The 14,209-nt window shown below is 43.4% G+C and overlaps 2 protein-coding genes across 2 annotated transcripts; both read right to left on the reverse strand.

Moving 5' to 3' along the window:
• Nucleotides 1–9,343: 9,343 nt before the first annotated feature.
• SVBP (small vasohibin binding protein) lies at nucleotides 9,344–10,850 on the reverse strand. Its single transcript, XM_033954435.1, has one exon. The coding sequence runs from the start codon at nucleotides 10,774–10,776 to the stop codon at nucleotides 10,576–10,578; it is 201 nt and encodes a 66-aa protein (XP_033810326.1). The 5' UTR covers nucleotides 10,777–10,850; the 3' UTR covers nucleotides 9,344–10,575.
• A 208-nt stretch (nucleotides 10,851–11,058) lies between these two features.
• On the reverse strand, nucleotides 11,059–12,068 carry EEF1E1 (eukaryotic translation elongation factor 1 epsilon 1). The gene has a single exon (XM_033954434.1). It carries the CDS (start codon nucleotides 12,009–12,011, stop codon nucleotides 11,469–11,471), a length of 543 nt encoding a protein of 180 aa, XP_033810325.1. The 5' UTR covers nucleotides 12,012–12,068; the 3' UTR covers nucleotides 11,059–11,468.
• Nucleotides 12,069–14,209: the final 2,141 nt, after the last annotated feature.

The raw sequence follows: 14,209 nt of genomic DNA on the forward strand, positions 1-14,209 counted from the left end.
CCACATTCTTGAAAATGAATCTTCATTATTTACTGTCATTTTCTCTGTTACTATGTAAAAGTTACCCCAGTGAACAGATACATTTTAGACTGTAAACTGATCTATGGGCAACAATCCACTCAAGGAAAGTCAAGGGAAATGGACAAATGTTATATTCAACAACTTTCAGATACCCTATGTGATTCTGCATATTCATATTCCTAACTGCCTATTCATCAGGGGTGTCAAAGTCCTTCCTCGGGGACCGCAATCCAGTCGGGTTTTCAGGATTTCCCTAATGAATATGCATGAGATCTATTTGCATACAATGAAATTAGTGCAAGCAAATAGATCTCATGCATATTCATTGGGGAAATCCTGAAAACCCGACTGGATTGCAGCCCTCGAGGAAGGACTTTGACACCCCTAGGCTAGTTGAAAGCTCTGCACAAAGCTATCCACATATCTTTAAATAGTAGTGGTCCTGCTGAGTACTGATCCACGATACCCAATGATCCATTTTTTATAGATTTGGTTTATTGTACTGCCTATATAATGAAAATCTAAGTGGTTTATACATTAATTCCTTAAAATCAGGAAAAAGAGAATGAAAATAACAGAAAAATGCTACATTCTCTAGGTACAAATCACATGACAGAAACAGAAGGGAGATGGAGAAGTTACAATGTTATTTTAAGGCATGAGGGAGAGAGACAATAGAGCAAAAAACAAAACAAAACAGGTTTTGTTTGTTGCAGACCAGTAGCAGATTGAAAATTAAATCATACTGTACTTAAGTTGAAGGGAGCAGTGATATCAAAAAGTGAGGGAGATAAATTAAGGGGAATGGGGGATCACGTGAAGACATGAGAAAGCCAGGATGAAATAGTAGGTCTTCAAGGATTTTTCTGGGAAGGGTGGGGTTATGATCGTTGTATTTAATGATCATGATCAAACAGGGACGTGAAAATTAACAGGGGAAGGGGACTGCTGGGCACGATGGACCACTGGTCTGACCCAGCAGTGGCAATTCTTATGTTAATGCCCAAGGTTTGCATTTGATTGATAGGTGCCATTAACTTGTGTTCCCAGTCCTAGCGACTTGAACATCAAGTTTCTGTGGCAGAATACAGATTGCGGACCGTTGTTGCATCAAATATAATACTCCGCCTCTGGCACTGCCCCGCTGCTGCCGTCCAGATGGGTGATACGTCATTACTCTGACATCTCCGCTGAAACCTGTTTATCTTGGGAGGCCCTGCAGGTAATGAAACTACCAAAGGCATGGGTTTGGGCTTTTCAGATGCATGCAGCCCCCAGTGCACGAGAAGCCCATGTACCATGATAGGCAAGGTTTACATAGGTTTCAGGTTTATTTAAAAATTTGATATACCGCCTTATCAAAATTCAAAGCGGTTTTACATAATAAAAATAAAGAGGGCATAAGTTAAAAACAAATTACAATTATTATTATTACAGACGATCAAATGCACAAACATTAACATACCGATATAAAATGGAAAAGGGAAGAAATACATTTGTATAATGAAAAAAAGAGGGAGAAGAATCAAAACAAAAGGGAGGGGAACAAAAAATAGTCTGGTACTTTGTAAGATAGGTTAAAATGATTAAAAAATGGCAAGGAACAAATTTCCATTGCAGTCCTTAGAAGGACTGTTATACTCCAAATGCGTTTAAAAAAAAAAAAAAAAAAAAGGCCTTCAAGTTACTTTTAAAATTATCAAGTGATGAAATTTCTCTAATATAATTTGGTATTGAGTTCCAGATGGTAGGGGCCGTAATAGAAAAGATACTAGTGCGCATTGTATTAATGTGTCTTAAAGAGGGAATGGATAGCAGGTTTTGATTAGATGAACGTAATGTACGACGGGGGGTGTGGGGGATTAGTAATCTGTTGATGAAATCAGGTTGGCCGGAAGTTATGGTCTTATGTGTCAGTAACATTATTTTACAGGAAATTCGTTGATCTATGGGAAGCCAATGGGCGTCGATTAAAAGTGGTGTGACTAAATTTGTGGCGTTGAAACGTCTTGAGAAAGGTGAAAAAATGGAAGTAACAACAGAGATCCATGATTAGCTCCCCGCGATTTCAGTCACTTAGATTTTCTTAAATTCAAGATTATATTGATCTTTTTGATTTTGTCACTCTATTGAAGTCTTGGACCCAATAATTGTGGACTAGAGATTGTTTCTATAAGGAGAAGATGTTAAGATGTTAATATCTTCTATTTTGTAATTCATTTTCTTTATCACTATTTGTTTTATAATAATATTACTGTACAAGATGTTACGCTTGGGAATATTGTATAAAATTATAAATAAATAAATAATTTAAAAAAAGTGGTGCGACATGATCGAATTTTTGAACTTTTGAAATAATTTTAATGGCAGTATTTTGAATAATTTGAAGAGGTTTTTATTTCTTTCTTAGTGATGCATCTCATATCCTTCACCTTACCCCATAGCAGTGCCACCAAACCACATTCATCTTTCCTATTTTCAAGTGTCTCTGCCCCTTATTTCATTCAGATGTAGAATCAGTAGCACAGAGATGATGTCAACTTTTCCATATCACTTGCTTTAGGGTTACTAGTGTTATGCATAAGATCTCCCTTACAAATGAGATAGTATTACAGCAAAAACATCAAAACAGGGTCTGAATAAGCACAGAACTGTTTCTGGTTAGGAAATTCACATTGCCAAGTTAAGAGAGGTACCTATTTCCATTTGGCCCCAAAGGGCTGATCTTTGGGTTATTGTCCAGCTTAAAACAAATTTTGCCTGGCCTAGGCCCTTGGGAATTTAGATTTCCGATGTTTGCAATCTGTTGAAATTTAATTACACCTCCCCCCCCCCCCCCCCCCCCGAATTGAGGCCAGTTAGGGAGAATGAAATTGATGACTATATCTGCAGCTATCACAGGCAGGAGACATTCTGTTCAAGAGAAACTGTGTACTGCAACTTAAATGAGTTTATTTCAGCATGTTCTGTGCTATTGCAAAACATGTTTTCCTCATGATTCACTTCCTAAACTGGTCTTTTGAAATTTCCCTCAGAAAAATTCAGCTATACTCCTTGGGGGCAACCTGCTGTAAGTACTAGTTAGTGTAATGCTTCACAACTCAGGAATGTGTGAATTCCCTAGTCAAGTATAGAGTAGACTTGAACTTCTTTGTATAGTTTTCCATATAAGCTCTCTCCAAGTTTTCCGCAAACATCTGAAAACCTGGCTTTTCTCAAAAAATGTAAGTCTCCCTCCAACTTAGGAATCAAAGAAACTCTTATATCTTGGCATCCCTAGTCCTCTAAATTTTCTTCACACTTCTACCTCTAACCCTCTGTTGTAGTTCCTTCCTATTTCTCCTACTGTAAACCGCGTCGAGCTCTACGAACGTGGAGATGATGCGGTATACAAACCTAAGGATTAGATTAGATATAAATTGTTCTCATTCTAGACACCCCATGATTTTTTGACTACTGTACATAAGTCTGATGCTGGCTAAAGGGTGAAAATATTGATATCTGGACTGAGCATAAGAATGATGCATCATTCCCTGGAAGCCAGCGACAGAATGATGGAAAAATAAAAGGAATAGAATGGAGAAACAGAAACATGGTCTACCTCATGTTCCACTCATCGATACGGATTTTCTTTTTGTTATAAATGGGTTTATAATTTCTCCAAGTCTAGGCAAACATTGTCATGAACACCTCCCAACAGTCCTGCATCTCCCCTTCGCCCAAGGTGTCCAACATCTCATTCTCCTTGTCCTTTCCCCTTCTCCTCCTTTCCATAATCCCCCCCCCCCCCGTAGTCCAGTCTTGCCCCTGCACCCCCCCCAGGGGTCCAACATCTCATCTTTTTCTTTCATTTGCCCTGCCCCCTCCCCCCCCCCAAGCCATGTCCAGCTTTCCTATTATGGGGCCACTTTACTTCTGTCTGAACTGCCCTGAAGTACAGGTACAAGCAGAGGCACTGGGAAGAGGGAGGGCGCACAGGGGCCATGGCCTTCTCAAAAATCTGATCCCTGGTGGTCCAGAGGAGCAGCGAGTTTTCCACACTCCTGCCTGCTGCTAACCCGGTCGGTGGCAGCTGATTTTTTTTCTGTCATTGAGCAGCAACCAGCAGGAGCGCGCTTTGGCGCTGCCAGCTTGGCGCTCAGTGGCTTCTTTTGACTGACTCCTGTGAATTCTCGCAATTTGCAAGAATTCTCAAGAGCCAGTCAAAGAAGCCTTTGAGCGCCAAGCAGGCAGCGCCAAAGCACGCTCCTGCTGGTTGCCACTCAGCAGCAGAAGAAATAAGCCGCCACCAACCAGGAGGATGGGGCAGGGTGCACTGCAGAGCCTGAGAGGGAGGGGAGCTAGGTGCCGAGTCTGACCAGAGAGGGAGGGAAGGAAGGGGGGTTGGGTGAAGAGCCTGACGGGTTGGGAAGGAAGGGAGCTGGGTGCAGAGTCTGACAGGGGAGGGATGGAAGGAAGGAAGGAAGGGGGCTGAGTGAAGAGCCTGACGGGTTGGAAGGGAAGGAAGGGGGCTGGGTGAAGTTTATCATTCTTTGTTTCAGAGCCATCAGAAGTGGCACTCTAGATATACAAGATATCAATTTTATGGAGTTTATTTGCCGCTAACGCTTCCGCATCAGCTCATATACTATATATAAATCTTATTATTAGAAGCTTATATCATTCAAATTCTCAAATCCAGCTTAACAACTTTAATACATAGTTTAAATGAGACTTATCTTTGAAGCCCTGGTTTAGACATAAGCTAAAGCCAGGGACAGAAAAACGGTAACGCCGACATACATGTTTCTTATGCAATGGTACTGCTTCAGGGTGCGTCAATATAATTTCAATTCATCGAGTTTTAAACATGGTGGGCATCAACGCTGATCTAGCGAACAAAGTCAGGATCAGCGTTGATGCCCACCATGTTTAAAACTTGATGAAATGAAATTATATTGCCACGCCCTGAAGCAGTATCATTGCATAAGAAACATGTATGTTGGCATTGGCGTTTTTCTGTCCCTGGCTTTAGCTAATGTCTAAACCAGGGCTTCAAAGATAAGTCTCATTTAAACTATGTATTAAAGTTATTAAGCTGGATTTGAGAATTTGAATGATATAAGCTTCTAATAAGATTTATGAGTCAATGAAGAAGCATTAGTGGCGAATAAGCTCCATAAAATCAATATCTTGTATATCTGGAGTGCAGCTTCTGATGGCTCTCAAACACTGAATAATAAACCTTAAATGCCACTAAGAACATTCTGTTGCAATTTTGTGGTTGTGAAAATATCTACATAAAAATTCTGTTGGATTTGCATATTATCGTGGAAAATTGTGACACAGCAAACCTCTAAAACCTATTCAGCTGGTTTAAGGGTAACTCACTTACTGGAACTTCCAGACCTGTTGGTAATTTCGGGTTGTTAGAAGTCGTTGCTAAATTTTGTACACCACAAAACAATATTAAGGCATCGGTTGGCGTGCTTCTTTTAATACTAATGATCTTGTTATATACTACATTTTCATAGCAGACGTGGAGGCTGCAACAAATCCATGGAAAAGCCCACAGTGAGCCATTATGAGCATAAATGGGTACATTACTTCAACTCCAAACCAGTTCAAACTGAATTAGTGTTGATTGTTACAGGCATGATGAGTTTAGCATCCGGGCCAAGGATGGAAAAGAAAACACCTGTAATATAATTCATCCTGAGCTTCAACTGAAAATAGGGAAAGTTAAATCCAAAATCCCTTTCTTTTTCTACCCATATACCTCTGGCACCAACTACATTTGGCAGAAGATAAGGAACAAAACAATGAAACTCTGGAGGACTTTCTTAGAGATCAGACTCCACATAGGGCCCTTGAGGTTAAGGTTAATTCCCTCACGCCCGCCATAAGGCGAAGTTTTTTTGGCTCTTCAGCCAACCAGGAACAGGGCATTGCTTTGGTAGTTTTTTTCTGCTCTTTTTTCTTCCAGGTTTACTTCTGCAACCACAGTATGGCTAGGAAATATTGTCACCAAAGCTGCTGCTCAGGTTACAGCTTCTGTCTGTGCAGACAGAAAATATTACATAGGCAAAGGGAGTGTTTCCATGTGCAAGCTGTCTTCAGCTTGAATCCCCCATGAAGGTAGTAAAGGAACTGAGAGAGGAGGTAGCAAGACTGAGAAGCATCCATGAGAATGAGAGGTACATCGATGAAATGGATCATGAGGCATCAAAGATTTCCAGCAGTGCAGAAGAGGATGTGCGGGAGCCAATCAGGAAGCTGCTCAGCACCAAAGCGTGCTCCTGCTCAGTGCCACTCAATGGCTGAAGAAACCAGAACTCATGGCAGCCACCGACCAGGTTAACAGCAGGGAAGGAGCACGGAAAGCTTGCTTCTGCCAGCTGTAGCTCTGGACCACCAGGGATTGGCAGGTTAGGTACGGCCTGACGAACGAAGAGGGCTGGCTGGGGAGGGAGGGAAGGAAGGGTACTGGGTGCAGGGCCTGCCAGGGAGGGGGCTGAGTGCAGAGCCTGACAGGGCAGAGCACTTGAATATTAAGCCACCCGACATATTCCAGTGAACCATTTTTCCTCCTTTTTGGGGGAAAAATGGGGGGTCTCAACATATTCAGATCGACTTATATTCTAGTATATACGGTATACTTCTAGGTACCCCTGCCAATGTATCAAAAGTAACTTTGTGGCTCTGGGAGAGAAGGTAAAGCAGTCAGTTGTGCAGGTGGTATTCTTGTCCATCCTCCTTGTCGAGGGTAAAGGCCAGGTGAGAGAAGCACGCATACTGAAGATGAATGCATGGCTACATGGATGGTTTTGGCTTCCTGGACTATGGGATGATTTTCCAAGGGCTGCTAAGCAGGGATGGTATCCATCTATCGAAGAAGTGTCTTGGTGGCAGGCAGGCTAATCTACTGAAGAGGTTAGCTTTCATAAACTACAAAAAATTGCAGAAAGAGGAAGACAGGCAAAAATATCTGGAAAAGTTAAGAGAGGCTGGTCAAGTGGTCAAGAAAGAGATAGATATGGAAGAAAAAATAGCTGACACTGTAAAACAGGGAGACAAGGTATATCAGTGATAGGAAGAAGTGCAAAAACAGTACTGTGAGACTCAAAAGTGAAGAGAAGTGATCAAAGAATATTTTCTTCTCAATGTGCCTTTCCCGAGGTACACTTCTCCAGAAAATTTTTTGGCTTTGTTTCTCTGTACAGTAGCTCGCCTAGTGCTAGCAAAATTCTGGCGATCCATCAAGGTTCCAGACCGGCACTACTTGTTGAGCCATCTTGATTATGTTCATTTAATGTGTCAACTGACTGTGCTAAGGCATCAGCTGCTAGATCAGTATCATAAAATCTGTGATACCTAAACTGCTTGAAGATTGGACTCCGCTTTTTTATAGCTCTCACTTGCTGGATGATGGGAGGGAGGAATGGGGTGGGGCGTTGATTTTGGGGCACGGGATGCAAGCTTCTGATATGTTAATTGGTATTTTTTTGCATTGTATATTGTTATGTTATGTGGGAGGGGGGTGGTTGGGTAACTGGGAAGTCATGGCAGGGTTGATGTCACTGTATGGCGTTGGCTGTCTTGTTGGTATTTTACATAAATTCAATAAAAAGATTATATAAAAAAAAAAAAAAAGCAAAGAGGAGAAATGTGTAGAAACTGATAAAAGGCTGAATTGCTTAACAAATATTTCTGTTCTGTAAATAGGGATGGAGTAGTGGTAGACCCTGATCGCTTTTCAGAGGGTTTTGTTTGTGAGGAGCTAGCTCAATTAAAGATAGACAAGGCGATGGGGCCAGATGCTGTACATCTGAAAGTGCTGAAGGAACTTAGGGAAGTTCTTCTGGTGGCTCCGCTCACTGACCTTTTCAATACTTCTCTAGAGTCAGGAGTGGTACTAGAGGACTAGAGAAGGGTGAATGTGGTCCCTCTACACAAAAGTGAAAGTAAGGAAGAAGTAGGGAATTATATGCCAGTAAGTCTGACTTCTGTGATAAGCAAATTAATGGAAATGCTTTTAAAACAGAAAATGTTGAAGTTTCTGAAATCCGGTGGATTGCAGGAGAGAAGGCAACATGGATTCACTAGAGTAGGTCTTGTCAGACAAATCTGATCAATGTCTTTGACTGGATGACTAGAGAATTGGATAGGAGTGCACTAGATGTGGTATATTTAGATTTTAGCAAAGCCTCTGTGTTTTACACAGACGCCTAATAAATAAACTGAGTGCCCTCGGGATGTGCCCCAAAGTGATGGGATGGGTCATGAACTGGTTGAGGGAAGTGGTCAATGGAGATCGCTCTGAGGAAAGGGATGTTACCTGTAATGTGCCTCAAGGTTCTGTTCTTTTTAACATTTTTATAAGCAATATTGCTGAAGAGCTGCCAGGTAAGATTGGCCTCTTTGCAGATAATGCCAAAATCTGCAATAGAGTAGACACCCAGGATGGTGTGAACAACATGAAGAAAGACCTGGTGAAGCTTGAAGAATGGTCTGAAATTTGGCAGCTAAAATTTAATGCTGAAAAATGCAAGGTCATGCATTTGGACTGCAAAACGCCAAAGGAACAGTACAGTTTAGGGGTGAAGAACTTCTGTGAACAACAGAAGAGTGGGACTTGGGTGTGATAGTATGGGGTGATCTTAAGGTGGCCAAATAGGTTGAAAAGGTGACGGTGAAAGCTAGAAGGATGCTACGGTGAATAGGGAGAGGAATGGCCAATAGGGAAAAGGAGTGCGAGACCTCATTTAGAATACTGTGTACAATTCTGGAGACTGCACCTTCAAAAAGATATAAAAAGGATGTAGTCAGTCCAGAGCAAGGCTGCTAAAATGGTGCACAGTTTTCGTCGTAAGGCATATGGGGACAGACTTAAAGATCTCAATATGTATACTTTGGAGGAAAAGCGGGCGAGGGGAGATATGATAAAGACGTTTAAATACCGACGTGGTATAAATTTGCATGAGTCAAGTCTCTTTTATTTGAAAGTAAGCTCTGGAATGAGAGGGCATAGGATGAAGTTAAAAGATAGGCTCAGGAGTAATCTAAGGAAATACTTTTGTACAGAAAGGGTGGTAGATGCATGGAATAGTCTCCTGGAAGAGGTGGAGGCGATCAAGACTGTGTCTGAAATCAAGAAAGCATGAGATAGGCGCATGGGATCTCAGAGAAAAGAAGAGATAATAGTTACTGCGGATGGACAGACTGTATGGGCCATTTGGCCTCTATCTGCCAAAAAGAAGCCTTGTGAAGAAAGACATACATCAGGGCTCTCCTGTTCAGAGATGACAAGATTGTAAAGTCACAAGTGGGCTCTGAAAGAGGTTGCTGCAGTCAGTCCACAATAAGACAGCAGCAGCTGTTGCTGGGTGTGGTTGAAGTCAGCCAAGATGGGTTCTAAAACGGTTTGGATAAAATTTCTGGGGAAGAGGACAATACAGCTTTCAGAAGTTGTATTGCCTCTCATTTTTCCCTGGAACTGGGCATTTCTTTTTTTTTTCTCCAATATTTTAATCTTAAAACAATACAGTATTTCAATTTCAATCCACAGAGCTTTCAACTAAATAATCATTCATATCAATATATTTAAAAAGCAACTTGCTCAGACCACCAACTACCATGCAGCAGACCAATGTTGTCCAAGAGGCCATTACTACACACTTAGCAGTCCCTGAACTGCCAAAGGCCACAATGGTACAAATGTTACAAATTCTCTTGCCAATTCTTTTCAATACATTGTAACCATACTTATCTCAGATGTTATCTTTTTCTAAGGTTCTGTCAGCTCACACCTACTCTTACTCAAAATTGATTCACCCTCTTTAGTTAACCATTGTAGAACCCCCCCTGGAAACTGGATAGAATCTTAAAACAATGCCATATATAAAGTTAATAAATACCAAAATGATTATATAAAGTGTCTATAAATTAACTTTTAAAAATGTGTATCAAAGTGAATTAAGTATAGTTAGCATCAACCAGAAAAATCCAACCTCTATATTTCACTACAGACTTTATCTTAAGGGTGGCCCATGGTCTACTCTAAACAATCCTATCTACACATATCAGTATATAACGTTCCTAGACAAACTCTCTCCTGTACCCCCTTCATTCAGCTTGCTGTTTTAAGTTAACACTGTGTCTTTGAAGGCCCGTTTCTAGACTCCCTGATCCTTCTTTCCCATATATCCAGCACAAAATGTATAAGAAATCAAGTAGTGAGACATTTTCCGCAATTATGGTCTTTACTATGGGAAAAAGGGTTTAGACCAATAGGCTAGAAATAGGAATTTTACATTTCAGAATACAGAGCCGGTTCTCGAAACAGAAAGTGAATAAGTCAGGACAGCTAAAACGGGGTTTAAATACAAGCAGACATTGGGATTTTCAGATCTTACATAACAAAAAGACTAAAGTCCCCGCTGCAAAATAACGCCATACTCCACGCAGCACTCATACTTCTGGTGCATCTCTCAATGGAAATCCCTCTCCTAATTGGCGGAGCCCACGCACAACGCCCGGCAGCCCGTCCTTTATTCTCCGGTCCCGGGATCTCTTTCACTCTCCGGTCTCCTGCATCTGTTTGCAGAACGCCTCAAACTGCTGCTGCTCGAGCTCCGTCATGACCCGGTTAAGCGCGTAGATCTCCGCCCGCTGCCGCTGCTTCAGCTCCTGCTGCGCCGATTTCTGCTTGGCCTTCTCCTGCCGACTCGGCTGCTCCTTGGTCTTCGGCTTTTCTTTACGGCCGGCCGGTTCCATAGCGGCTCCAACCTAAAGCAATTAGCAAAACGCTGGCACCCGTCGACTCCAGTGAGGCTCTCGAGGCTGCAACCCACCCGCCGCCTAGCGGAGAAACGCTTTACTAGCGCGTTTTTTCCTCCTTCGACTCTACGCCACCGCCCACAAAAATCTATATTAATCCCGCCCACTTTCCAGGCTTTAACCCTTTACCTCTCTGACCTTAGCTTCATAACTTTATGAGAAAGAGGTATCCATCTCTACGCTGCCGTTTACAGGTAAAACGTTCACAAAGAGACTACAGACACTTTTTTTTTTTATTATTGGTCTCAAATGCATTTGTGACGGGCTTTGAACGACTGCTCTCTCCAGCAGAAGCTTAGAGGAGGAAGGTAAAACATGTAAACAACAAGCCAGGTTTCACATCTTTCCCACCCGCCTGTATACAAATGAATTCTGCTTTCCAGATTATGTGAAGCGAAACATGCAATTGGATAGGTTCAGTCTTAACACCCAATCGTCGCTTTCGGCTGCCTTCGAGTCCAGATGCCCCGAAGACTCCTATTAGGTAAACGGTACTCTAGTGCAGGAAGAAAGAAAGCGAGTCAAGAGGTCGTTAGACGCTGCTTCCAGCGCTTCCACAGTGCCAAACAGATCAGTCCAAAGCGAGTTAATCATAGATGGAATTCGAGACGTCCGCCCCTTTAGGGCCCCTACGCATAGAGCCGGTTTTTCAAGAAGACGATGGAAGGTAGGTGCTGTCTGACGCCGGGATACTGCTGCACGTGGCTAAACCAGCGCGAGACGTTCACGTAGCGTTCCTTCTCGTGCAAGGGTAGCGCAGCCATCAGCTGGTGCAGGCCGTGGTAGGCCAGGATATCGGCCAGAGTGAGACGGTTGCCGGCCAAGTAGACGCGGTCCTGCAGGTAGGCGCTGAGCTCGCGCAGGACGCCACCGGCCTCCTCCCCGCTCACGCGCCCGTCCAGCCGCGTGACGCGGTACTCCAGCCACTGCTGCACGGCAGCACGCTCCTCGTTCGAGGTCCCCAGAAGCTGCTCCCTCTTAGCTTGCTTGACGAGGTATGAGGCGATGGTGACCAGTCCTACCAGCCGGGGCCCCTCGTTGGTCTGGAGTATGGGGATCAGGCGCTCACCTGCCAGCGCGCTGAACTTGTTGCTGCGCGGCAACCCCAGGGTCTTCTCCAGCGCACTCAGCTCCGCTAGTACTGGTACCGCCATGGCTGTCCCTCCTCGCATTCGTCTTACCCCAGCGTCATCGCGTCTCTCGAAGAAGGTTGGCAGCGGCACGCAGGATGTCTTCCGAGGCCTGCCCACCTGTGCGTACACTGCTGTGATTGGATCATTCTTTTTTTTTGGAGGGGGGAGGGGGAATTAGATATAATCTATGGTGGGAGCTTGTATAGAGGGGAAGTTCGGTGGGGTTAATCTCAGTTTTACCCAATTCCCCCAATAGCGTTAATCATGAGGGTTGTAATTGTGTAACGGTTATTGCACTCATTATAAAAGTAAACAAGCAGATCGATGCTGCGTAGTCAATGCTAACAGAAAACCATGTTCTTTTCATACACACAGAGCAGATATAATAAAATGTAGACAAAAGTTAAACTGAACCGCCAAGAAGACAGACTGCATACAATACAACACCACAGAAACAGTGACACGTCCCCTAATAATGTGGTCTAAAGATAGCAGATGTATATTTGAAAACCAAACAAACCCCAAAACTGACGACAATCACCACTTTACAAATTAACAAAAATGGAAAATAAGAAAATACCATTTGATTGGATTAATTTATTTTTAAATTGGTTTTCAGAGGCCAAAACCACCTCTTTCAGGTCAGTAGAGTATGCAGAAATTACAAAAGGTAGGAAAAATATTTGTGCCCCCCCCCCCCTTTACAAAACTGTGAAAGCATTTTAGCGCTGGCTGGCGCGCTGAATGCTCTGTGCTGTTCCCAATGCTCAAAGAGTTCCTATGAGTGTCGGAAGCAGCGCAGAGTATTCAGCGCACTAGCCTGCGCTAAAAACTGCTTTTTTGCAATTTTGTAAAAGGGGAGGGAAAGTTGTTGCTTTAGAATAAAGTAGTATTGTAGCTGTATTTATAAACAGAAAATATAAATAAGGTAATCTTTTTATTGGACTAATTTTAATACATTTTTAAACTAACTTTTGGAGACCAAAAACCCCTTTTTCAGGTAAGGACAGGATACCATAACAGCAGTTTTAAATAATTTCTCTTCACTCTCCCCTTCCATCCACTGTATGCTTTCTCTCACTGACCCTTCCATCCAGCTTCTGCCCTCTCTTTCTCTGCCCCTTCCTTCCATTGTCTGCCCTCTTTTTCTCTCTCTGCTCCTTCCATCCATTGTCTCCCTCCTGCCCCTCCCCCCCGTGCTGAAGCCACCGCTGATTCCTCCCTACCCCACTCCCGAAGCCGACCCTGCCACCCGGCATGCCCCAATTCCCATATACCCCCACCGCCGCAACAGGGACAGGTCAGGTGCGTGCAGCGACTGCATGCAGCCAGCCCACAATTCTTCCCCCAACGTCAATTCTGATGTCAGAAGGTTCCAGGCCAGCCAATTGCTGCCTGGCTGGCTCAGAATCTTCTCTCCAATGTCAGAATTGACATCGGGGAAGGCCTTTGGGCTGGTCGCATGAAGTTGCACGCACCTGGCCCGTCCCTGTTGTTGCGGCAGGGGTGGGAATGGAGCGCGGCAGGTGTCAGGGTCAGCTTTGGAGGTGGGGCACAGAGGCAGGGAGAAATCAGTGGTGGTGGCTTCAGCGGGCTGGGGGGGCAAGCAGAGAAAGAGGAAGAAAAAGTTGGGAGAAATGGAGTGTGTCGGGTGGCAGGGTTGGCTTTGGGGGGGAGGCAGGGAGAGAGGAAGAAAAAGTTGGATTCATGGAGGGACAGAGAGAGATGTTGGTGGGGAATGGAATGAGGTCTAGAGGAGAGGAAGCATGCAGGAAGCAGAAAGAAATAAAGAAATATTGGATGCACAGTCAGAAGGAAGTGCAACCAGACCCTCATGAAATCACGAGATAACAAAGGTAGAAAAAATGATTTTATTTTCAATTTAATGATCAAAATGTGTCAGTTTTGAGAATTTATATCTTCTATCTATATTTTGCACTAGATTTGTCTATTTTTCTATAGTTGTTACTGAGGTGACATTACATATTTTAAAGTCATCTGCCTTGACCTCTTGAAAAAACCCCAAATATAAATGATAATTGAGGTCACGTGACGCTATGAGCGGGTGAGGACGCGTTTCCGATCCGCTCCGGGACCCCGCTCCTCCTATAGCTTGCTTTGAGGCTTTTTTGGCGATCGGGTCGGCGCTGCAGATAAATCATCTGCAGAGATAAATCATATGGAACGTTATTTGACGCGCTCCCAAGACACAGCGCGTATGAAGCCGGCTCGAAAGG

This window comes from Geotrypetes seraphini, chromosome 8 (genome assembly GCF_902459505.1).
Source record: "Geotrypetes seraphini chromosome 8, aGeoSer1.1, whole genome shotgun sequence".
NCBI classification, from domain to species: Eukaryota; Metazoa; Chordata; class Amphibia; order Gymnophiona; family Dermophiidae; genus Geotrypetes; species Geotrypetes seraphini.

What these genes read in the sequence shown, in the direction of transcription:
- SVBP (XM_033954435.1), bottom strand. Translation starts at nt 10,776, where the DNA reads ATGGAACCGGCCGGCCGTAAAGAAAAGCCGAAGACCAAGGAGCAGCCG.
- EEF1E1 (XM_033954434.1), bottom strand. Translation starts at nt 12,011, where the DNA reads ATGCGAGGAGGGACAGCCATGGCGGTACCAGTACTAGCGGAGCTGAGT.